Source organism: Mustela nivalis (assembly GCF_964662115.1).
Source record: "Mustela nivalis genome assembly, chromosome: X".
In the NCBI taxonomy this organism is placed as follows: Eukaryota; Metazoa; Chordata; class Mammalia; order Carnivora; family Mustelidae; genus Mustela; species Mustela nivalis.
Window position 1 is genome coordinate 88,596,929 of NC_139040.1, and position 24,865 is coordinate 88,621,793.

Consider the following 24,865-nt stretch of genomic DNA (forward strand, 5'->3'; position numbering starts at 1 on the left):
GGAAGGTGTCAGGAATGAGATTTGGAGGATTGGAATAGGGAGAAAAATCGTTCTTTTGATTTCCAAGTTTTTTATTCTTTGTTTTATTTAGAAAGCTTGGAAAAGAGACAAATCACCTATCATTTCATCACCTAGAGACAACTGTTGTTAATAGTCTGGTGTATTTTCCTCTCATCTTTTTGTTGTTGCATATATATAACAATCTTTAACCAGTTTAGGCTTTTACTGTGTATTTTCATTTGCTATTTTATAATTATTTTTGTCTATCATTGCATTTATTCATGGGTAGTGATTCGTTTTTCTTGGGGGGACTATCATACGAGTATAATACTTTGTTTTCCTTTTGTTTTGATTATTTGATTAAGTTTGCAGTGGTGCAGGCTTTAACTAGAAGAGTGGGCAGACCTTGTAACCTTGGGGATGGGGCATGCTAGAGCAGGGGTATTTTGGGAGGACATACTTAGGGCAAGAGGGGCAGTCGGGAGAGCATCTGAAGTTGCAACAACAGCGAGGGATAAGAGGCTCCGTAAGTCTGCCAGGTCCGATTCATGAGCTTCCTTCCCTCCTTCATCCAAATTCTGGTGCTCATTTGCATTTCTCTGGAGAACAGATGTTGATGGTCTCTTGTCTTATGTTAGGGACTCATCTGTGGTCCTAGAGACCAGCTGCGTGCACATGAATGCACACACAGACACACACACACACACACACACACACACACGGCTGAGGAAAGAGATCAGGGTGGTGCATAATGGCCTTGGAAGTGGTGGAAATCCCTTCAGGGAGGAGTGTGGACACTAACAGTATGATAGACAGTGAAGGCTGTCAGCTGTACTTGGCTCTCTGTAAGTGGTTGAGGGCCAGTGAACCAGATCGACATTGATTTTATTCAGACATGAGACCCAAAATCTGATTTTATCCAGATTTTATTCTGGGATACATAAAGCTCTCCTCTAAAACCATGAACCTCAGTGTAGTCTCACATTCTGCCTTCCGAGACCATCTAAAGAACAGGAATAGTGTAGGATTTAACAGTGTAGAAGCTGATGCCTTTGACTACCATTCTCTGAGCTATTAGAATATTCAGTGCCATTTCCCCAGGCTTGTAGTTGCAGTCTGGGCATAAGAAAACTTCCTTAGGCATTTTAAACTTTTTGGGGCATAAGAAAACATTCCGTAGGCAGTTTAAACTCCCTGTTTTAGCTCAAGAGGAAACAACAGTGGCAGAAGAGCATAGCATAGCATATTTAAGTCAGAGGTCACGGTTTTGATAGTAAAGTCCTAAAGGAAGAGAAGAGCAAAAGAATGGCAGCAGTGCATGTGGGGAATGAAAAGACTAATTAAGCTGAAGCGCTGGGAGAAAAAGGTGGAGCTATAGTGAGGCCTGCTTCCAGGGCCTTGAGTGCAGACCTTGGGCCATTCTTCCCCGCTTCCCCATATTCCAGCTTTGTTTTTAAGGATTCTCCACCTCTGTGCCCTCTGTCTTGGTGATGTGTTCTCCTTTGGGTTTCAGGAGTGTAAGCGGCCCCCTGAAGCCTTTGGCTTTGAGCAGGCTACCCGGGAATACACTCTGCAGAGCTTTGGCGAGATGGCTGACTCCTTTAAAGCTGATTACTTCAACATGCCCGTGCACGTAGGTGATGGAGGGCTGGGGTAGCATCAGGGCTAGGGTCGTAGGTGTTGGTGCCTGATGGGCTTAGCTCTTCTGGGTCACTGGAGCCAGGATGTGATGGGCCACGGTCATCTGCTACCCCTGTTCCTCAGATGGTGCCTACAGAACTCGTGGAGAAGGAGTTCTGGCGGCTGGTGAACAGCATTGAGGAAGATGTGACTGTTGAATATGGGGCTGACATCCATTCTAAAGAATTTGGCAGTGGTTTCCCTGTCAGTGACAGTAAGCGGCACCTAACCCCCGAGGAGGAGGTGAGTGGATGATTCGTGGCTATATGTCAGCTGTGTGCACTTTGGCAGGTCATTTAGTGTCTCTATTGGGTTGGGGTAATTATGCCCTCTTCCCACAGCTGCTCTGAGATTTAGATAAGATGGTATATGTAAAAAAACACGGTCTGGTATCTGGCATGGCATCTCTAGCCACGAGATTGGCTATTTCTTTGTAGGGTGGGGTTAGTATCTACCTTACAAATTTGTTGTTAAGCGTTAAATGAGTAGGTGTATGACATACTTGCCAGGGAGCCTGGTTTATTCATAAGAAGTAGACTAGTATTGTATGTGCAGGAAAAAATGAGGGTCCAGGCCGACCTCCAGAGAAGGGGGCATTTTGGTCCAGAGCAGGGCTTATAGCTTGCAGGTATTTTGGTGAGTTGAGTATATCTGTAAAACTCCCTAAAATTGAAGGGAATTGGAATTTTGTGTGTATGCATTTGGTGGGTGGGGGTGGGTAGGAGGTGGAGAACATCTGTAATATTTCTCAGATGTGTGAAAGGTCTGGGACCTCAAAATTAAGATTCCCTGGGCTAAAGATCTCAGCTTCTTAACATAACCTTCATCCCCTTTCCACAAATACCCAACCTGACAGGAGTATGCCACCAGTGGTTGGAACCTGAATGTGATGCCAGTGTTGGAGCAGTCTGTACTGTGCCATATCAATGCGGATATTTCTGGCATGAAGGTGCCCTGGCTGTATGTGGGCATGGTGTTCTCAGCCTTTTGCTGGCATATTGAGGATCACTGGAGTTACTCCATTAACTACCTCCATTGGTGAGCGGGGCCCTGGGAAGCCAGGGAGGCAGGGTAGGCTCCCTCAGGACCACATGTGTGACCACTCTGTATGTCCCCTTTCCACGTGGCCAGGGGTGAGCCGAAGACCTGGTATGGGGTACCCTCCCTTGCGGCAGAACATTTGGAAGAGGTGATGAAGAAGTTGACACCTGAGCTCTTTGATAGCCAGCCTGACCTCCTGCACCAACTTGTCACCCTTATGAATCCCAACACCCTCATGTCCCATGGTGTGCCGGTGAGTGCTCAGGAAATAGGGACAAAGGGTAGGAATGATGTAGCATGTCCTTTGTGCCAGTGGTTGTGGTGGTCATGGTCATTGTCATGGTGGTCATCATGTGGAATCTACTCCTGCCTCTTTCTCATTCCTGTTCCATTTTATTTTGACAACTGTAATAGAGACTCTAATAGTGGTTAGATATGCAATGTGATCGTGAGCCCACTAGGCCATGCATTTGAGGGTGACACCTCAGGATGGCTTCTTTTCATGTCTGTATTCTACCCAGTGGAAGAGGGAAATGGGAGAAGGACAGGGCAAGACAAGTCTCCTTATTTTTAAAGACCTACATCGTTTCCATTCATCTCCTGTTAGTCACAAGGCCACATCCAGCTGCAGAGAAGACTGGAAAATGTGATTCTTACCCTGGATGGTAATGTACCAGTTACAAATTCATACTGTTGTGAAAGAGGGTGAGAAGGAATAATGGGTAATTAGCCCAGTCTGACTTGTTCTATATAGTAGCCCTTCTGGGAGCGATGGGTAGGTTTTTTACTTATGTAACAGATGGTAAGTTCTATGGTAGTAATTCTTCTGCAAAATCTAAGTGTATCAAGTCAACATGTTATACACTTACATAGTTGTATGTCATATTTCAAGTTGGAGGAGGTACATAATCTCTTTTTAAAAAGTGCTAATATTCATCAACATTTAAAATTTTAAAAGTTGAGGGGTGCCTGGGTGGTGCAGTCGTTAAGCATCTGCCTTTGGCTCAGGTCATAATCCCAGGACCCTGGGATCAAGCCCCACATCAGGTTCCTAGCTCAGCAGGAAGCCTGCTTCTCCCTCTCCCCATGCTTGTATTCCCTCTCTCACTGTGTCTCCCTCTGTCAAATAAATAAAATCTTTAAATAAAAAAAAATAAATAAAGTTGAACCCAGAGTCCTAGACTGAACCTATTCTCCTCCTCTGTGGACTCCTCTCCCACTCCATAAAATGTTTCGTTGCTATACAGTCTGGCTTGCCTATAAGGGAATTTCTGGCATTAGCTGATCAGCCAGTTTTCTGGTGTGGATCTTAAGACAGCCTGATCAGTTCTTTAGGAACAGTAGTTAGTACATCCTCCACCTGTGTTTTGAGTCTTATTGTGTGCTGCTCCTCCTCCCCACTTCCTTCAACTCCCCTCCCCACGTGTCCCCCCGCCGCTACCACCTTGGCTGCCCTGTCATTTAGTCTAATGGACACAATATGGCAGGCAGTCACTACATACTGAATTAATATCTCCTTGAGATCCCCAGTCATCTGTACAGTAGAGCTTTGGACTAGGTCAGTAGTTCTCAACCACACTTCTTCTTGTCTTCAACTTGTTTTGATATACTACATACCCTACAGTATTTTTTATTATATACTTTAGTGATACTTAACCCATCATTGAGGGATCTAGGGAATTAGAGGAAGGTTATCCCACAGCAGTTCAGGCAGCCTTCCTCTACTGGAGGCAGTGGGGGCTAGGGTATCCTTTTCCCTCACTGCCTCACTCCGTTTAAGAACGACTGGACTCGAGACGTAGAGGTGATCAAGGGCCCTTCCACTTATGCTCTTCATAAGTAGGTGTTGGGTCTGAGTTTTCTTCACATTCCTTTCTTCCTGACCCACAGCACAGCCTTAGTCCTTGCCTACAGTGTCAAGAAAAATTACAAGAGTGGAAGAGGATCCTTAAGGATTTAGGCAGCTAAGATATATAGCTGTTTAATTCTTCCTCTTTTTAAGAAAACTTTAATACAGATTTTTTAAACATGTGCTCTTTGCTTCCACCTCCACAGCATTTGTCCTGCTCATGGCTCACCAGCTTTTCTGGCCAGCTGCTGCTTCACCCCCCACCCCCACCCCCGGCCTTGCCCCTCCTGTAGGTGGTTCCCACCAGCTCCAGGCTCTCTGGACTTGGCAGTATCCCTTCAATCCAAGGCATTTGATTTTCATATTCTCATGCTGGCAGGCTGTAGTTGGGCCAGCTGAAGCTCCCCAAGGAGCTATCTTTAGTCCACTCCCTCCCCCCTTCCCCTAGGGTGGAAGGCAGCCATTTCTTTTTATAGCTATATAGAGTAAGTATTATTTTCATTATAAAAGAAATCTGTTCCCTTTCCAGAAAATGGAAATTTAGAGTGGTCATCCCTATTTCCTCCATACTTCATTATGTTTCTGTTATTTTTCTACATGAATTTTGACATAACAATAATCAGTGTATGGATATTGTCATTTCTTTTTAAGTCTAAATGATCTAGAACAGCACTGTCCAATTTGGTAGCCACTAGCCACATGTGGCTGCTGAGCACTTGAAACATGGCTAATCTCGTCTGAAGTGTGCTGAAAGTATAAAACACATGTTGGATGTCAAGGCTTAGTATGAAAATATCTATTAGTACTTTTATATACCATTTACACATTGAAATGGTAATATTGTAGATATATTAAAATACATTGAAGTTAGTTTCACCTGTTTCTACTTTTTTAATGTGGCTACTAGAGTATTTAAAATATATATATGGCTGGCCTTATATTTCTATTGGATCATGCTGGTCTAGAATGATTTTTGCTTCCTTACTGTGAACTCTATAACCGTCTTTAAAAAAAGAAACAACACTGCAACTTTATTGCAATATAATTTACATACCATAAAATTCACCCATTTTAAGTGCAAATAGTTCATTGAATTTATAGAGTTGTGCTACCATCACCACAATCCAGTTTTAGAACATTTGTCACCCCAGAAAGATCCTTTGTGCCCTTTTGTAGTCAGTCTCCATTCCAAACCCTAGTCCCAGGCAACCACTCATCTGCCTTCTGTCTCTAGAGATTTTCCTTTTCTAGACAGTTCACATACACAGGATAATATGTAGTCTTTCGCATCAAACTTACTTCAGTTCGCATATGTTTTCGAGGTTCATCCATGTTGTAGCATGTGTCAGAACTTTGTTCCTAAATTTATGATTGAATACTACATTTTATGGAAGTACCACATTTTGTTTATCCATTCACCACTCCATGGACATTGGGTCATTTTTAATGACTGCAGAATGTAAGGAGAGCCTTTTTAGATAACTGCATAGGAAATAGTAAAGGGACATGGCCAAAGTGAGGGTGGAAGAGTTAGGAGCCTTAAATTCTATTTCTGGCTCTGCTGCTTAAAGCTTCTCTGAGACTCAGCTTTCGCATCTATAAAATTAACTGGGTCTAGATAGTTCAGCAAGTATTGCTACAACTCCCCCTCTGTGTACAAAGCCTCTGGCCAACACCTTGAAGACAAATAAACTGGTCTCTGCCTTTGGGTATGTGCAGTTGAGTGGAGAATAAAGGTGAGTAAATGTTAGAGGTGCTTCAAAAGGACAACAGACTGGGTCATTAGAAACCAGGGGGTCAGGAAAGCATCTGTAGAAGTGGTGATCCTTGAGGGAAGATAAAAGTTTGCCTGTTGGAGCCTTGGAACCTTGGCTACATCATGTGGACATGGGGTTTCAAGTAAGGGGTTCTCAGCCATGGGCTTGCCGGTCAGATTTGCGTTTTTTGGAAGATCATTCTAGTGCTTAGTAATGGGAACCAGTTTAATAATCCGAGCAGAAATGCTGGTGTTGCCTGCCCCTAAGTAGGGATAGATTTGCAAAGAAGAAAATGTATTGGAGGTGGGAACTGATGTATGACCTGAATAAATGTGGAGATGTATTCATGAATGGGCAGATTCAGTCTTGTGAGGATGTTAATTCTCTCCATAGTAATCTAGAATCCTCACAGAGGAATTGTTGGGTTGAAGGGTATAAACATTTTAGGTTCTTGATCTGTATCAACAATTTGGTTTTCCAGAGAGTAGAAGTTACTGGTACGATTACCAGCAGTATACCTATTTCACTGTGTATTCATCAGCACCAAATGTTCATCTTAAAAACCTTTGTGGGATTCCTCCTATAGACTGCAAATTAAACATGCATGTGGCTGCTTCCATTCCTTTCTGAAACTCTGCTCAAATGGCACGAGGTTTTTTGGGGGTTTTTTGTTCGTTTGTTTGTTATTTTAAGGTTTAAAAAATGAATAAAATGGAGAAAACGAGAGGATACAGTGATAAAATTCTTGAAGCTAGAAAATAAATGAGGTAACTGAGTCTTAGGCCAGTATTGAGACATCTGAGAACCAACCAACCTGATTTATACCTCAGAAATCCTCTAAAGATTCAGTAGTCAGTGACACCAGGCATTCTGGGAAGAAAGAAAGATGAAAATAAGGATTGGTTCATGTCTATATAGGAAGCTATGAGGTCCCCTTCCACACTGGGCAGCTGGAAGTGTGACCATCCCACACTAAAGAAAAAGACTTTACTTTTGAAGAGATTACAATAAAAGATCTCTGGACTGAGGTCTTCTAGGTACAGTTGAGGGTGGAGGTAATAGTGACAAAAGTAGGATTCATCATTGTGTATGTAGTGGATGCCAAGGTTCCCAGCTGTCTTCTTCCACTTGGCTCTTAGAACACTGGCAGACAGATCTTCCTTCAGGCCAAAAATGAGAGAGTTTTCTCTGGAGAATATGAGTGGCCCAAAAAGAACAACCCAGTGGCACTTCCAGATTACCTTACAGTGAAGCTCACAGTTGACACACTTCACCAGTATACTCGGAACTTCCATTCAGCTTTTCCATTTCTAACTCTTAAAGTTGACAGTCACAGATTTACAGCTGAGGAAACTCTAGAACAATCAAACAAAGCAACTTGGATAAACAGGTGTTAGGCAAGCAGAGAAATAAACTTCAAAAAGGGAAAGAAACCTCATGAAGCTCTTCAGAGATAGTATATAGTGCCAACTGAAGAAAGAACAGGATACTATTTGAAAACATTCTGAGAACAAAAAAGAGCTCTTGGAAATTAAAACTGTGATAGTAAAAGGGGAAGAAAAAAGTTTAGAAGATAAATATTTAAGGAAATCCCTCAGAAAATAGAATAAAAAATAAAGATGGGGAAATGGTAAAGTTGAAAGGAGATTTTGCTCAGAAGGTTCAATGTGCAAATAATGAGTTCTGAAAAGAGAATAGATGAAAACAAAGAAATTATTAATGTAATTATTTAAGAAAATTTCCCTGAACCAAAAGACTGAGTTTTCAGAGTCAAAGGGCCTATCTAGTACATGAATGAAAATAGATGCACACCAAGGTGTAGCTGGTGAATTTTTAATTCAAAGCATTAGAAACCAGAATGGCTTAAGACTTTTCAAAAGCAGCACCAGAATCTAGAAGACTAGCACCATGCCTTCAAAATGGTTTTCAGTTTAGAATTCTACATGGTCAAATTATGAAGTACAAGAGTAGAGACAATTGAAAAAAAAAAAAAAAGTTCTTTATACCACTTCCTGGGAAGCTATTGGAGAATGTGCTCAAGTATAGCCAAAGAGTAAACACCAAGAAAGAGGAAGACCTGGGTTCTAGGGAGCAGGAGAGATCATCACGGGAGAGGGACGGTCTGGGGAAGACAGCTGGTTCAGGTTGGAACAGATCATAGGGCTCTGCTGCAGAAAGGTGAAAACTGACAGGCAAGAGCAGGGTTGGACACTTATCTTAAAGGTTGGGATTAAATTGCTAAGACATGTGCAGAAAACTATGCAAACTGAGAAATTATAGAAGGTTATCTTTAAAGTCTAGAGGCAGGTTATTTGGGCTGTTAAGGTAAATGCCAGAATAATCAGAAGAGGTGAAAGTGATTGGTTCTGGGGAGTGGAGAATGGCAGGGACTACTGATTTTAAAACATATCTTGTAGACCATTTGGCTCTTAGAACTGCCTATGTGACTGATAAAAGTAATTATTAATGAAAAAGCCATTGCCAGCTTAATGAAAAGTGGTATTTTAAATTTTATATAAAAGTAGAAAAGTTGAGGTGTTTTGGTATGTACATTTTCTACTTTTGACTCAAATCTTCCTGTTGCTGGCAACATAAATCTCAACTTTGAGAGCCGAGGCCAGTGGTCCTTTCTTTTTGGAGGAACTGAGAATCTGTTGTCACACTGTTCCTTCAGGCTCTCCTCTCTCCTTTGTTTCCTTAAGGATCCTGCTCTTAAATCGTTTCTCCTGACTCTGGAAAACCTATCTCAGTGACCTTGGCCTTCTTCTTCCTCAGGTTGTCCGCACAAACCAGTGTGCAGGAGAATTCGTCATTACCTTCCCTCGTGCTTACCACAGTGGCTTCAACCAAGGCTACAACTTTGCAGAGGCTGTCAACTTTTGCACTGCTGACTGGGTGAGTCGGGGGTGTGGTGGGCTGGCAGGGAAAAGCAGGAGGCTTGTGGAGAAGCTGAGGCACCACAGCCTTCAGACTTGGCCACACTCAGCCTTGAATCTGTCCACAGTTGCCAGCTGGGCGCCAGTGCATTGAGCACTATCGTCGGCTCCGAAGATACTGCGTCTTCTCCCATGAGGAGCTCATCTGTAAGATGGCCGCCTGCCCAGAGAAGCTGGACCTGAACCTGGCAGCAGCTGTGCATAAGGAAATGTTCATCATGGTGCAGGAGGAACGGCGTCTACGAAAGGCCCTGCTTGAGAAGGTAGGGTGGAAGAAGAGGGCCCTGAATTAGGCATGCTATCCTGGTAAAAGTGAGGGAAGGAAAAAGTAGACGTAGCTTCTATTCTTGGGGTATAGTAAAAAGAACTGGATCCATCTGGATTGGAAATCACATTCCAGGGCTCCTGGGTGGCTCAGCTGGTTAAGGGTCTGACTTGGGCCCAGGTCATGATCCCAGGCTGGGATCAAGTCCCATGTTGCATTCCCTGCTCAGCAGGGAGTGTGCTCGTCTCTTTCCCTCTGTTCCTCCCCCTGCTTGTGCTCTTTCTGGCTCACGCTCTCTCTCTCAAATAAGTAAAATCTTTAAAAAAAAAAAATCACATTCCATTCTCTGCTCTGCCATTTATCAACAACTATGAGCAAGTTAATTTACTTCACTGTCAGTATCCACCTCTGAAAAATGGGGATTATGATGTTTGTCTTTTGGGATAGTTGATAGATTAAAGATTATGTTTATTAAGTAATTGACACATAGCAAGTGCTGTTGTCACTGCTGTTTGTCATTGTTTAATTAACCCAACAGGACAGGCTGGCATATGAAACTATAGCTGCTGATTTAGCTGGGTGGCTTAATTTCAGGTTATTTAACCTCTGATAGTCTCACTTTCCCACTCTGTAAAATGAGAATAAATACCTAACTTGCAAGGGAATTATAAAGCTTGAGGAAGGTGATTTATGTCAATGCATTTACTAATTGGCCTTGCATTTTAATAGCTGCTATTATTGGTAATATTAATACATGAAGAAAATGATTGAAATATGGAACATTTCTTAGGAAGTGCCCGTTATATTACATTCAGATGATTTAGTAGTTCATACTGGGGTGATACTTCCAAATACAAGGCAGTCCTCCTTTACTTTTTTTTATTTTTTAAAAAAGATTTTATTTATTTATTTGACAGAGATCACAGGTAGGTAGAGAAGCAGGCAGAGAGAGAGGAGGAAGCAGGCTCCCTGCCGAGCAGAGAGCCTGATGCGGGGCTCAGTCCCAGGTCCCTGGGATCATGACCTAACCCAAAGGCAGAGGCTTTAACTCACTGAGCCACCCAGGCGCCCGTATTTTATTTTTTTAAGGTAGTCCTCCTTTATTCTCTCATAAGCGTGTGGTCAGTTGTGTTTATAGTTGAGTGGGACTGCTACTCGTATAGTTCAGCTGCCTTCCTAAAGCCGCACACTTGCCCAAGTAGGAAGTAACTTGGTAAGAGTCCTCTTTAGTATTACAAAGGAATGCTGGTCCTGAGGGACCCCTTGATGCCCATTTAGGGTAACACTTTCTTATTTTAAAGCTCTTTTATAACTTTCCCGTGAGTATGGTCTATAAGGAGAACTTCAACTGTGGTAGTGTTGGAAGTTTATGTTGTTAGTTGGTAACCCCCTGGGCTTTCCCAGGCATCATTTTCTCTCTCTCTTCAATACTGTTATTAAATGACCCTGGGGTTGTTCCAGACTATAAGAAGGGAGTCAAAGCAAGGTGGGAAGACTAGGTATTCTCATCCTGACATTGAGAAGTATTTATACTTGGCTCTTACTTTAGAGAAGGGTTCTGGACCCACCCCTCACAGTCTTAAAAATCTGTAAAAGAGGGGTGTGTGTGTGTGTGTGTGTGTGTGTGTGTGTGTTTGAATAATTTTATAGGGAGAGTGCGCCTAGCTCACATCCAGTTCTCAGAGGAATCTGATCCAAAAATGCCTAGAGGCTGCATCTGAACTTAGAGCATTCTCTGGCTTTAAAGTCAAAATACACTGTAGTCAGATTCTTATTTTGAGCAGGTTACAGACCCTCTCTCTGAGACTTAGTTTCCTCCTTAGTAAAATGGGATAGGCCTATGAAATAGGTATCCTTAATATGAAAATTAGAGCTAATAATAGTAAATATTTGGTTTCCCCGAGCTTCTAACTGGAATATGGCCTTGACCAACATCTCTTCATTTCCCACACTCCCCAGCCCTTGAAAACTACCATGCTACTCTTGTTTCTGTGAGTTTGGCTTTTTTAGATTCCACATATAAGTGACATTTTATAGTCTTTTGTCTTTCTGTGTCTGACTTACTTAGTATAATGCTCTCAGGGTCCATCCATGTTGTTAAAATTGGTAGTATTTCCTCCTTTCTCATGGCTGGATAATATAGTCCGTTGTATGTCTATACTGTGTCTTCTTGATGTGTTCATCCACTGATGGACTCTTAGGTTGTTTCTGTATCTTGGCTGTTGTGAAAAATGCTGCAGTGACCATGGGAGTGCAAGTACCTCTTTTGAGATTCTGATTTCATTTCCTTTGGATATATATCCAGAAGTAAGATTGCTAGATTATAGGGTAGTTCTGTTTTGAATTTTTTTGAGGAACCTCCATCATGTTTTCCAGGTAGTGTTATCAATTTACATTCCCACCAACAGTGCATGAGGGTTCCTTTTGCTTCATATCCCTTGCTAACAGTTATTATCTCTTGTCTTTTTAGTAATAGCCATTCTGACAAGTGTAAGGTGATACTTTGATTTGCATTTCCCTGATGATGATGATTGTCACATTGAGCATCTTTTCATGTACTTCTTGGCCATTTGTATCTCTTTGGAAAATGTCTGTTGACGTTCTCTGCCTATTTTTGATCAGATTGTTTGTGGGCGTTTTTTGCTATTGACGTTGGATGAGTTCCTTATATATCTCTTTATCAAAAAGATGGTTTACATTTGTAAACCATTCCATAGGTTTCCTTTTCATTTTGTTGATGATTTCTTTTGCTGTGCAGATGCTTTATAGCTTAATGTAGTCCCACTTATTTCTGCTTTTGTTGCTTGTGCTTTAGATATCCTATCCAAGATGTCATTGCCAACCAATGTCAAGGAACTTTACCACTATGTTTTCTTTTAGGAGCTTTGCAGTTTTAGGTATCATGTTTAAATCTTTAATCAATTTCAGGTTCATTTTCGTGAGTGGTATAAGGACCCACATTTGTTCTTCTGCTCATTGTTACTCAGTTTTCTCAGTGCCACTTATTGAAAAGACTATCCTTTCCTTGTTGAGTATTTTTGGCTCTCTTACCAAGTGTTAGCTGACTGTATATGCAAGGGTTTATTTCTGGGGCTTAATTCTGTTCCACTGGTCTGTGTCATTTTTTATGCAAGTCCCATACTATTTTAATTTTTACAGCTTTGTAGTGTAGTTTGAAATCAGAAAGCATGATACCTCCAGCTTTATTCTTCTTTCTCAAGATTGTTTTGGCTGTTATGGGTCTTTGGTGATTCCACTTATTCTAAATGTTACGATATTTTTCTAAGTCCTTAGTTGCTGTACCTTTGTTAATCTTCATGACAACACAATGAAGATGGTGCCATTATCTCCCATTTTATAAGATGGGGAAATAGAAACCTAGAGAGGTGTAAATTTAATTTACTCCATGTCACACAGCTAGTAAGTGGCAGAGTGGGATTTGTAATGTACAACAGACTCCTATCTAATGCAGAGGTTAGGTGTTATAGTCAGTATAAAACAAAAACTGTTAGTCAAGAATTTCCCTTTAAAAATCCCTAAAATTGGCCATAATCCATAGCATCATATTGTCTTTCAGTTACTTCAGCATAGCTGTCTTTTCCTCCATTTTTGGAACAGGATTCTTTTTCTTCATCTGAGTAACAGATGAAGTCATTGGCATAGGTTTGGAAGCCGTGTTGTTGAAAAAAAAAAATAGTATCTTTAAACACTGGACACAAGCACAGAATTTTATTTCTGTGAGTTCTATATGTGCTTTGCAGTGTGTCCTGCCTGCCAAGCTGCCATCGCGGTGCCTGGAACACAGTGGGTGCTGAGTGACTACAAGCCAGCACAGCCTTGTTCACAGCCTTTCCCTTGGCCACTCCCACACAGTGCCACCTCTCTGGTGCCTTGGCCCACCACTTTCCTCATCTTCTCTCACCCTACAGGCCTTTTCTGTTGATCTGAATCGTGCCTGATTTTTTTTTTTTCCTCTCAGCCCACACTGATCTTGCCCTGGTTCATCTGATTTCCCCGTTTCAAGAGCTTGAACTTCACAGAGGCAGTATATTCTGTGGAGTTTGCTCTCCAGAACTCTCAGCACAGATTGGAGTCTGACTAAAGTGGGGCTCAGTCGTGGTAGAGATAGGGCCTATCTGCAGCCCTGTTCTGGTTCAATATAATGCGCATGGGTTGAATGCCCCCAGGGCATCACGGAAGCTGAGCGAGAGGCTTTTGAGCTGCTCCCAGATGATGAGCGCCAGTGCATCAAGTGCAAGACCACGTGCTTCCTATCAGCCCTGGCCTGCTATGACTGCCCAGACGGCCTTGTCTGCCTTTCCCACATCAATGACCTCTGCAAGTGCTCCAGTAGCCGGCAGTACCTGCGGTGAGCAGGGGACCTACTGAGGGAAGTGGTCTGAGCAGGGGGCTGCGGAGCTGGGCCAGACGTGTGCTTCCCTGCCATCTTCTTCCAGGTATCGATACACCTTGGATGAGCTCCCTGCCATGCTGCATAAGCTGAAGGTTCGGGCTGAGTCCTTTGACACCTGGGCCAACAAAGTTCGAGTGGCCCTGGAGGTGGAGGATGGGCGGAAGCGCAGTGAGTGATGGGGGGACGGAGGGACTCCACAGGCAAGTTCTCTTCCCTTTTCTTCTGTACTCCCCCACCCCCTTCCTTGGCCATTACTCAATACTGCCTACTCCTTGCTGCTTTCATTCTCTCTCCAGGCCTTGAAGAGCTGAGGGCGCTAGAGTCCGAGGCCCGTGAACGGAGGTTCCCGAACAGTGAGCTATTGCAGCGACTGAAGAACTGCCTGAGCGAGGCAGAAGCTTGCGTGTCCCGGGCTCTGGGACTCGTCAGCGGCCAAGAAGCTGGGTATGGCAGTGGGAAGTGGCAGGCTCAGATTCTGCCTGCTGAGGAGCCAGCGTCTAGGGGAAGTGGACTCTGAATGCCACTAGGCAGATGACGTCAGCAGGAAGCTGACAAGTACAGTGGCGCAAGGTGGCCTAAGAGGTATTGGGAGGGCAAGGAGATCAGGCAACTAGAATAGAGAAGAGTGCTAAAAAAGCTAGAAAAGGTTCTTTTTATCAGTACCTGGAGATTTCCAGCGGGCTTAGGGATTTTGTGGGCAAAGAGGAGTTGTGGAAAGCTTAGGGACAAGAAGAGAAGCATCAGCCTGATCAGAGAGCTCAGAGTAGAGGATGAGTTGAAAAGTCCAGCTTCTGTTACCGTCATTTAATTTCTAAGCTACCCCCCACCCAATATATCCTGTATTCCCCTCTTCTCATTCTTTGCTTTCATCATATGAATGTGTTGGTTTCTTATACCCCCCCCCCCCAATCTGGACAGTTGATGGGCACTGTGGAGTAGGAAAGATCAAGGTGGGCAGGTATGAGGAAAAGCATTGAGTCTGAGCACAGAGATGGAGGGAGGGGACTGGGTTTGGACCTGAAACCCCACATGTGAAACTCCATAGGCCCCACAGGGCGGCTGGTCTACAGATGACCCTGGCTGAGCTCCGGGCCTTTCTGGACCAGATGAACAACCTGCCTTGTGCCATGCACCAGATTGGGGATGTCAAGGTGAGGAGGAGTGCACTCAGAGTGCTGATGAGGGTTCAGGGGGATTGGGAGACCTGAGCAGCAGGCCACTCTTGTCTTCCTTAAATGTTAAATGTTAGGGCAAGACAGGATGCCCCTGTGAGAGTAACGGGAGCTGGGAGACAAGGAAGGCATAAGGGGCAGGTGATGTAAGTATGGGATGTGGAATCAAGAGGTAGAGATGTAAGAGGAGAAAGGAACAAGGTTGTTTGTGGGCCTGGAAAGCTGAGTCAAGTTGAGGAAGGGAGAGGAGAGGTGGGACAAAGGGCAGTAGACACCAGTGTGAGCGTAAGGGTTTGTGAGGAGGCCACGCATAGCAGAGTGTCTTTAGGGCAGAGGGTCTCCTGGTGTATTCATCAGAATGCTCTGGGAATTTAAAGCATAGACTTCTGACCAAACTCTATTAAGACTCTCTAGAGGTGGGGCCCAGGAATCTGTGTTTTAACAAGTTCCCCATGGTATTCTAACGGGAAGGGAACCTTAGGGCATGGCAGAGGAGAGCACAGTCCATGTTAGGCTCTCTTCCCAAATACTGGAGGGTAAGTAGGTAGGTGGGGCAAGGTATTTGGTGGTGGGACCTCTGATGGGCCCAGCTGAGGAGTTTGTTCTTCCTCTGTATCCTGGTAGGGTATTCTGGAACAGGTGGAGGCCTACCAGGCTGAGGTCCGTGAGGCCCTGGCCTCATTGCCCTCCAGTCCAGGGCTCCTGCAGTCCCTGTTGGAGAGGGGGCAGCAGCTGGGGGTGGAGGTTCCTGAGGCCCAGCAGCTCCAGCGGCAGGTGGAACAGGCGCGATGGCTGGATGAGGTGAAACGCACATTGGCCCCTTCAGCCCGAAGGGGCACCCTGGCTGTCATGCGTGGACTGTTGGTCGCGGGTGCTAGCGTGGCCCCTAGCCCTGCTGTCGATAAGGCCCGGGCTGAGCTGCAGGAGCTGCTGACCATTGCTGAACGCTGGGAGGAGAAAGCCCACCTCTGCCTGGAGGCCAGGTAGGTTAACCACCCTTCCACCTATGCCCCAACCTTCACAGTTTAGTGGAAAAGCCAACAGTGATTCCCATGGGTGGCCTTGAGTACCAGACTCTGGTGTTGGTGTATTGACTTTCTTCCCTTTTTTTGTTCCCTAGCTTTTTTTTTTTTTTTTTTTTTTTTAAATCTCCATGTATACCTAGAGGCAGAAATAGGCTTATGAGGAAGCAGAGATGGACAGATACAGAGATGCATAGAGGACTAGCTCCACAGGCTAATGTGGGCACACGCACAGGAGCAAAAGAACTAACAGGCAGATGGACAGATGTCAGGAAAAGCCACACACGGGGCAACCTGACAGACTACAACACCAGATGAATATCACCAGTCGTGTACGCAGTATGAACAGGCTGGCAGATTGGCAGACAAGCAGAGGCTATGGTGGAAGTTGGGTGGGTGCGTGCGGTCTGGAACGGGCAGGACTGGCAGACCCCTGTAGGCAGAGTACTAGCTAGCAAGCAGGCCTAAGTGGCAGTTCCAGGGGCCCCTGCTGATACATCCGGTGGTCAGGCCAGGCTGCTTGTTAGGCAGGTCACTCGAGACTGAGGCCTCTATTTCCCCCTGTCTTTAGGCAGAAGCATCCACCAGCCACGCTTGAGGCCATAATCCACGAGGCAGAAAACATCCCTGTTCACCTGCCCAACATCCAGGCTCTCAAGGAGGCTCTCGCTAAGGCCCGGGCCTGGATTGCCGATGTGGACGAGATCCAGGTAAGGACCTTGTTGCCCCCTGGCCCTCCACCCTAGAGCTTCAGTCCAGCCAGGAGAGCTGGCATATGTTGGGTTGTGCTGGTTTGGGTTGCCTTGAGAAGCAGGCACAGTACATTGAGAGGAGGGAAAATGCTTGGTGGTAAGCCATGTGATGCGGGCTCACAAGGCCAGCCTGAGGGTGGAGAAGTTGCAGAAAGGGTCAGAATGGTAGAGGCAGGGGAGGGTGTAAGGGGCAGACCACAACAAAGTGATGAGTCTGATGGTCATGGGGACTCACTGGATTATCTGCAGGCTGACCCACTGGGTGCAGGAGTTGTAGGGGTGCTTCCCTTAGCATGATCCCTCTTCTGTTCTGCCCGAAGACTGCAAGTCTAGTGCCTCTTCCCAGCTCAGGACCGGGCACAGAGAAACTTCGATAGATGATAGCAAGTTGACTTGAACTTTCTTTTGTCCCTGTCCCAGAATGGTGACCACTACCCCTGCTTGGATGACTTAGAGGGCCTGGTGGCTGTGGGCCGGGACCTACCCGTGGGGTTGGAGGAGCTGAGACAGCTAGAGCTGCAGGTACTGACAGCGCACTCCTGGAGGGAGAAGGCCTCCAAGACCTTCCTCAAGAAGAATTCTTGCTACACACTGCTGGAGGTAAGGCCTGGACCCGGATCCCCAGCCTCTCCTGCCTCCAGTCCTGCTGTTGTGAGATGGCTCAGAGGAGGATGTTGGGGTCGGGCAGTACTGGGAGTGGGAGGTAGGGGAAGCCTACTCATCTGCACCCTGTCTGCCTGCCTTAGGTGCTCTGCCCGTGTGCAGACGCTGGCTCCGACAGCACCAAGCGCAGCCGATGGATGGAGAAGGAGCTGGGCTTGTACAAATCTGACACAGAGCTGCTGGGACTGTCTGCACAGGACCTCAGGGACCCAGGCTCTGTGGTAAGGAGCTGGGGCCCACAGTGAGAGGAGAGCCTGGCAGTGATAAGTGTCTGAGGGGAGCAACTCTGGGCAGACTGCTTGCTCCCTGGGCCTTGCTTCTCCTAGTTTGGGAGTAGGATGTTAATGGTGTCAGAGCAGGGAGGGGATAGGCTGCTGATCTCTTCTCCTGCTGTCCTGGGCATGCCAGATCGTGGCCTTCAAGGAGGGGGAACAGAAGGAGAAGGAGGGTATCCTGCAGCTGCGTCGCACCAACTCCGCCAAGCCCAGTCCACTGGCGTCATCGGCCACGGCTTCCTCTGCAACCTCTGTCTGTGTGTGTGGGCAGGTGCCAGCTGGGGTGGGAGCTCTGCAGTGTGACCTGTGCCAGGACTGGTTCCATGGGCGATGTGTGTCGGTACCCCGCCTCCTCAGCTCCCCAAGGCCCAGTCTCACCACCTCCCCACTGCTGGCCTGGTGGGAGTGGGACACCAAATTCTTGTGTCCGCTGTGCATGCGCTCACGGCGCCCGCGCCTGGAGACCATCCTGGCACTGCTGGTGGCCCTGCAGAGACTGCCTGTGCGGCTGCCTGAGGGCGAGGCCCTGCAGTGTCTCACAGAGAGGGCCATCAGCTGGCAAGGCCGCGCCAGGCAGGCTTTGGCCTCTGAGGATGTGACTGCTCTGTTGGGACGGCTGGCTGAGCTTCGCCAGCGGCTGCAGGCTGAACCCAAGCCTGAGGAGCCCCCTACCTACCCTTCAGCCCCTGCCTCTGACCCTCTCAGAGAAGGCAGTGGCAAGGATATGCCCAAGGTGAGCTGCCCGACCCAGCTCTTGCCCTCACATTCCTATCTCCTAGCCCCTGCCCCCGTGTAGGCTCCAGCCCTGTCTCTGTTCTCTGACTTTGATCTCTCTTGGCCTGGCCTCCCTGCCCCATTCTACATTCTGTCCAGATCCCCAGACTGCTCCCTGCCGCAGTCTTTGTCTGCTCTCCTCCTCCAGGAGGCGCAGCTTCCCAAATCTGGGTTCGGTGGGGAATAGGACCTCGTTCTCCAATTACCACCATCCACCCTTGCTCTCCTTGGCAGGTCCCGGGCTTGCTGGAGAACGGAGACAATGTGACCAGTCCTGAGAAGGTAGCCCCTGGGGAGGGCTCAGGTAAGAGAGGTAGGTCTAGGTGTGGGTAGGCTGTTTTTTTGCATATCCCCAGTGACCCCTGTGTTCCTCAGCTCTGTGGTGGTGGTGGTGGGGATACAACCAGGAGCAGCCTCTAACCCAGCCTGTCCCTGCAACCCACCAGACCTGGAGCTGCTGTCCTCACTGTTGCCACAGTTGACTGGCCCCGCATTAGAGCTGCCTGAAGCAACCCGGGCCCCTCTGGAGGAGCTCATGTTAGAAGGGGACCTGCTTGAGGTGACCCTGGATGAAAACCACAGCATCTGGCAGCTACTGCGGGCTGGGCAGCCTCCAGATGTAGAGCGGATCCGCACGCTTCTGGAGGTGAGGACAGGGATCGTGGACAGGGCCAGGAGGTCAGGCCAAGGAGGCAGAGATCCCTGGCCTGACCACTGGCCCGCGCCTCTTTCTGCCTGTCTGATACACAGCTGGAGAAGGCAGAGCGCCATGGGAGCCGGGCACGGGGCCGGGCATTGGAGAGGCGGCGACGGCGGAAGGTGGATCGGGGTGGGGAGGGCGATGACCCAGCCCGAGAGGAGCTAGAGCCAAAGAGGGTACGGAGCTCAGGGCCAGAGGCCGAGGAGGCCCAGGAGGAGGAGGAGCTGGAGGAGGAGACTGGGGGTGAGGGCCCCCCCCAACCCCTGCCCACCACTGGCAGCCCCAGCACCCAGGAGAACCAGAATGGCTTGGAGCCGGCGCTAGGGGCCACTTCAGGCCCCTCGGCCCCTTTCTCTACTCTGACTCCTCGGCTGCATGTGCCCTGCCCACAGCAGCCACCTCAGCAACAGTTGTGACAGTGGCTGAGCCTAGCACAGACCCCCAACAAAGACCCCCCCTTGGCCTCAAGGATCCTCTTTCTGACCATCAAGCCTGCTTCTTGGGAGGTGGGCAAGAAGGGGGGATGGCCACCCCCCCCCCCAAGCCCACCCCTGAGTCCCTTGACTTTTATATTCTGACTCCAAGGTATTGTTCAGACCTCAGCTCCTGGGGGCCGGCCCCTGGAGTCCCCCTCCCTGGTAGCCTCTAACCAGCATTCCCAGACACCTGAGGCAGATAGATGGATGGGCAGGTGGGCAGGGGGGTGGCTGGGGCTGGGCCAGTACCATTCCAGAGACAAGGCCAGTGCGTATGCAAACTGGGGGAAACTCCTCTCCCTTCGCTCCCCAGTTCTGGCCCTGGCCAGGCCATGCTACACTAACCTCACCTCCCTCTCCTCCTTCCCCTTTCCTGCCTCCCCACCCCACCCACTTTCTCTCCCCTTCCCTCTCCTCTCCTTTCTTCCCTCCCCGCTTCCCCTGACTGTTCTACCCAGGAGGAGGAAACTTCACATAGCTGTGCTCACAGTTTTTATTTTAAATGAATTTGGTTGGGAGCTGAGCTGGCTCCCTGTTATCTGAAGAAAGCTTTTGGTGCTTGTCCTCACAATCACCTTGACCTTCTCTCCCTGTCCTACCCTGTCTCCTTTCCTCCTCCTGGGTTCATGTTGTAATAAAAGAAGATTGTTGGTGTGTAATTAATTTGTTCAAAAAAAAAAAAAGCAAAACAAGAAACTTGGTTCCAACTGAAGCCTATTTTAATTTTATTTTATTATTTTCCTCTTGTTAGAAATAAAACCCTTAGCAACATTTTTTTGAAATATGTTTCTGAAGTGCATTTCTCTTTGAAGGGGGAGAACAGTGCCTCCATCACCTGTCAGCGGAGCAGCTGCAGTGCTGGCGGGAGCACTAGGGCTGAAGTCTGGGAGCTCTGGGTTCTGAAAACAAGTTCTACCGGGTTCTCCTTACCTGTGGGCAAGACATCCTGAGTCTCCCTCCTACCCCATCCCCAGACCAGTTTTCCCCATCTCCCAACAGGTGGGCCTGACACCTCTCACCTAAACTTCTGCCACAGTCCCCTCCAACCTTACACCCTCCAGTCCATCTTCCTCAAGCCCCCCAGAGGCATTTTTGGTTTTGGCTTTATTGAGATATAATTTATACATCGTAAAGTTTACCTGTTTTAAATGTAAAATCCAGTGATTTAGAGCGATGTTTCTAAAGTACAGATCTGATCATGTCACTGTTACTGCTTAAAACCATCCATGATGCTTTATTGCCCTTAAGATCAAGGTTATATTTATAATCTCATTCTTTCTGGAATGCTTTCCTGTCCAACCCATATGCCATGTTCAGGGATGCTTCCCTGACTTTTCTTTACCCTAAAGGGTTTCTTCTGTCCCTGTGAATGGAGACTAAAGCTCAGATGTGTGGTCATTTGCAGCCCAAGTTCACTTTTACAGCTTTATTGTGATATAATTTATACATCGTACAGTTTACCCACTTAAAGTATACAATTCAGTGGCTTTTAGTATATTCTAGTTGTGCAACTGTCACTGCAAAATATTTTAGAATGTTTTTTCATCATTCCAAAATGAAACCACACTCCTTAGGCATTACCCCTGTCCCCCCAGCCCCCAGCCCCCACCCCCCTGGCCCTTCAACCCTAGGCTACTACTAATCTATATGGATTTGCCTATTTTGGACATTTTATATAAATGGAATCATACAATTTGTGATCCTTTGTGACTGTGTTCTTTCACTTAGCGTGATGGTTTCAAGCTGAGTTTGCTTTTAAATGTAGATATGAATGGTTCCTTTATATTGGACAGAGTCCCCCCACCCCTTTCTGGGCCCCAGAATTTTGTTTTGCTTTTCAGATTTCATTTATTTAGAGAGAGAATGAGTGTGTGTGTGTGAGCGGGAGAAAGGGGCAGAGGGAGAGAGTCTCAAGCCGACTCCTTACTGAGTGCAGAGCTCAACCTGGGGCCTGATCTAACGACCCTGAGCATGACCTGATCTGAAACCAAGAGTTGGATGCTCAACCAACTGAGCCACCCAGCACCCCCAGAGTCATGAAAATGAGGGTGTTGGATGAGGGACTGTCACTAGTCCACCCTTTCTCATCGTGGGTGATCTCTCAGTGGGTTCATTTGGTTCCATTTCTCCCCCTTCCGAGATTTCCAGTTGATAAGAACCTAGTGACGAGTGAGAAAGCCCACCCTCTTCTGGTAGCTTTGATTGGTGGGAGGGACTGGCTTAGCCCTGCCTCTAGTCTTCTGGTCAGAAGGCCTGGGCTATACAAGTTAAGGGGAAGCAGAAGCCAGTGGACACCCAGCTGTTGGACCCAGTTCAACCCCAGCCCTCCATCGAGGGGAAAAGGCCGGCCTTATGTCTGTGCACCTATTCAGAATTGATCATGAAAGGAGGGTTGGAAGAGACATCTTAGAAGAGACGGGCTTGCGAGCTATGACAGACGGGAGGGGGCTTAGGCTCAGCACTTCACTACCATTCCCACTCAAGGCAGTCTGCCCCTTGGAAGCAGACCAACAGGAGAGGAAAAGGGGCACCTGTGACCTCCAGCAGCTCCCAGGCCAGCAAACTGCTGGGCCTAGGCTGGGGTCCTCCAGGCTATGGCCCAGCCCTCAGCAGTTTGCAGACAACCTTTTCCATCTTGGCACAGTCCTGCCCCATTCCTCACAGTGGATGTGCGTCCTGTGAGTAATGCAAGAGAGGCCCTAGCTCTGATCCTGTAAGACTGGTCAAACATGGCCTCTTCCAGAGAGTTTGCTCTGGTGGCACAAATGTCCCCCTTCCCAGGCACTCACCTAGAAAAGGAGGAGTGACTGGTAGTGAGTGGGGCAGGGTGGGGGGGTGGCAGGGAGAGCAGATGAGTGGGGGATGGGGAGAAAGAGGAACCCTAAAGAAGAGAGAAAGGGCTGATACCCAAGATCTATAAAGAACGCAAACTCAACACCCAAAAAAGTAAGTCAGAAAGTGGGCAGAAGATCTCAACAGACACTTCTCCAAAGAAGACATACAAATGACTAAAAGACACATGAGAAAATGTCCCAACATCATTAGCCATTAGGGAAATTCACATAAAAACCACATTGGGATACCACCTTATACCAGTTAGAATGCCAAAAATTGACAAAGCAAGAAACAACCGGAGAGATTGTGGAGAAAGGGGAACCCTCTTACCCACCCTGTTGGTGGGAATGCAAGGTGGTACAGCCACTTTGGAAAAAAGTGGGGGGGTCCTTAAAAAGGTAAAATTGGGCTACCCTATGACCCAGCAATTGCACTACTGGGTATATACCCCAAAGATACAGAAGTGAAAAGAAGGGGCACATGCACTCCAATGTTAATTGCAACCATGTCCACAAGAGCCAGACTGTGGAAGGAGCAGGATTGCACTTCAACAGACGAATGGATAAAGATGTGGTCCATATATACAATGGAAAATCACTCAGCCATCAGAAAGGATGAATACCCCTTTTGCATCAACACGGACAGGACAGGAGGAAATTATACTGAGTGAAATAAGTCAAGCAGAGAAAAGTCAATTATCATATGGTTGCACTAATTTGAGGAACATAAGGAATAGCATGGAGGACATTAGGAGAAGGAAGGGAAAAATGAAGGGGGGAAATCAGTGGGGGAGATGAACTGTGAGAGACTGTGGACTCCAAGAAACAAACAGAGTTTTAGAAGTGAGAGGGCTGAAGGGAGGAGTGAGCCCGGTGATGGGTATTAAGGAGGGCACAGATTGCATGGAGCACTGGGTGTTACACACAATTACTCATGTAACAGCACATGAATAACTAGGGGCGCCTAGGTGGCTCAGTTAAGCATCTGCTTTCGGCTCCGGTCATGATCCCAGGGTACTGGGATCGAGACCCGCACTGGGCTCCCTGCTCGGTGGAGAGCTTGCTTCTCCCTCTCTGCCTGCTGCTCTGCCTACTTGTACTCTGTCAAATAAATAAATAAAATCTTAAAAAAAAAAAAAAAACTAATGAAGCACTGTATGGTGACTAACACAGCATAATTTAAAAAAAAAAAAAAAAGGCTATCTTCACCTAGAAGTCGTTTTCTATAGAGACACCTCCTTGCTGCTGCAGCTGCATCCTCCCAAAGGTTACCACGTCGCTCAGGATGGCTCCTGAGTCTGCAGGTGGCAAGGATGGGAAGAGAGCACCTCCACCGAGGTCCCACCCCCAACTCATTCTCTGGAGCCCAACTGACAGCTTCCCTCCTGCTAGTGTTTCCACGGTGCATTGCATGGTGTCTGAAACACTCTAGGATTAATGGGTCTGTTTCTCCCACCATTCTGGGAGCTCCTGGAGGGAAGGCAAGGCCCAGACCCAAATCCTCTGTCCCTACTTCTAGTCAGGGTCCTGCATAGTCAGGGCTCAGAAGGAGGGAGGACAGGAGCAGCATTTGGAGCCCCACTGCATATGAACTCTATTCCCTTTGCACTACATAAATCTCATTGGTAAAGGTGTTAACCTATGAAAGTGAGGTCTGGGGCCCAGGTCCATGGTCACCAGGGAGGGGTCTGAAGAAGCAGACACTGATCATGCTTCTCAGAAGTCCTGAAATTGTGGTGATGGGAGAAGAGGGATATCAAGGCAGATAGGTCCTCTGCCCCTGGGGCACTCTTAGGAAAGGGAAGGGAGCAGTTCTTTTTTTTTTTTTTTTAATATTTTATTCATTTCATTTGACAGACAGAGATTATGGGAGACATTTCACAAAGTTCCTGTTGGACATGTGGGAAGCAGACCTCTCAAAAAATAGGCCTGGTCTAGGCATATCAGCTTGGCAGAGCTGGGATTTGCACCAAGTCTGAACCTATAGCTCTGTAAGGCATGATGGAAGGGGACCGAAGTAATCAGCCTGCACCCAGAGAATATTTCATAGCGGGGGCTCATTATTGATCTCTGCCACTGGCAGGTGGGAACTCAGCAATGCTACAACCAGATTGGCCTTGGTGGGTAGAAGTCTATATTGCAGAACTTGTGCATAACCTATACATGCCTGTATTCATTATTGTTGAGTAATTAATTACTCCAAAAACTTAGGGGCTTAAAAACATATTTATCTCCTAAGTCCTGTAGGTCAGGAA

At 47.0% G+C, this 24,865-nt stretch overlaps 1 protein-coding gene across 8 annotated transcripts in view; it reads left to right on the forward strand.

The window, feature by feature from the left end:
• KDM5C (lysine demethylase 5C) overlaps positions 1–21,476 on the forward strand; it is a 32,492-nt gene extending 11,016 nt beyond the window's left edge. For 2 of the 8 annotated variants that reach the window (XM_082716760.1, XM_082716761.1), the window contains exons 9-27: positions 1,514–1,633; positions 1,765–1,923; positions 2,537–2,718; positions 2,812–2,974; positions 9,103–9,222; positions 9,332–9,526; positions 13,716–13,897; positions 13,986–14,110; positions 14,239–14,386; positions 14,988–15,093; positions 15,739–16,097; positions 16,708–16,846; positions 17,309–17,488; positions 17,635–17,772; positions 17,960–18,559; positions 18,835–18,913; positions 19,047–19,246; positions 19,351–19,476; positions 20,589–21,476. In XM_082716760.1, the coding sequence (XP_082572886.1) occupies positions 1,514–1,633; positions 1,765–1,923; positions 2,537–2,718; positions 2,812–2,974; positions 9,103–9,222; positions 9,332–9,526; positions 13,716–13,897; positions 13,986–14,110; positions 14,239–14,386; positions 14,988–15,093; positions 15,739–16,097; positions 16,708–16,846; positions 17,309–17,488; positions 17,635–17,772; positions 17,960–18,559; positions 18,835–18,913; positions 19,047–19,246; positions 19,351–19,476; positions 20,589–20,726 (3,459 nt within the window). In that variant the 3' untranslated portion in view covers positions 20,727–21,476. Of the gene's footprint in view, positions 1–1,513; positions 1,634–1,764; positions 1,924–2,536; positions 2,719–2,811; positions 2,975–9,102; positions 9,223–9,331; positions 9,527–13,715; positions 13,898–13,985; positions 14,111–14,238; positions 14,387–14,987; positions 15,094–15,738; positions 16,098–16,707; positions 16,847–17,308; positions 17,489–17,634; positions 17,773–17,959; positions 18,560–18,834; positions 18,914–19,046; positions 19,247–19,350; positions 20,559–20,588 lie in introns of those variants that run through there. The other 6 variants (XM_082716762.1, XM_082716763.1, XM_082716756.1 and 3 more) reach the window with 3 other exon arrangements.
• Positions 21,477–24,865: the final 3,389 nt, after the last annotated feature.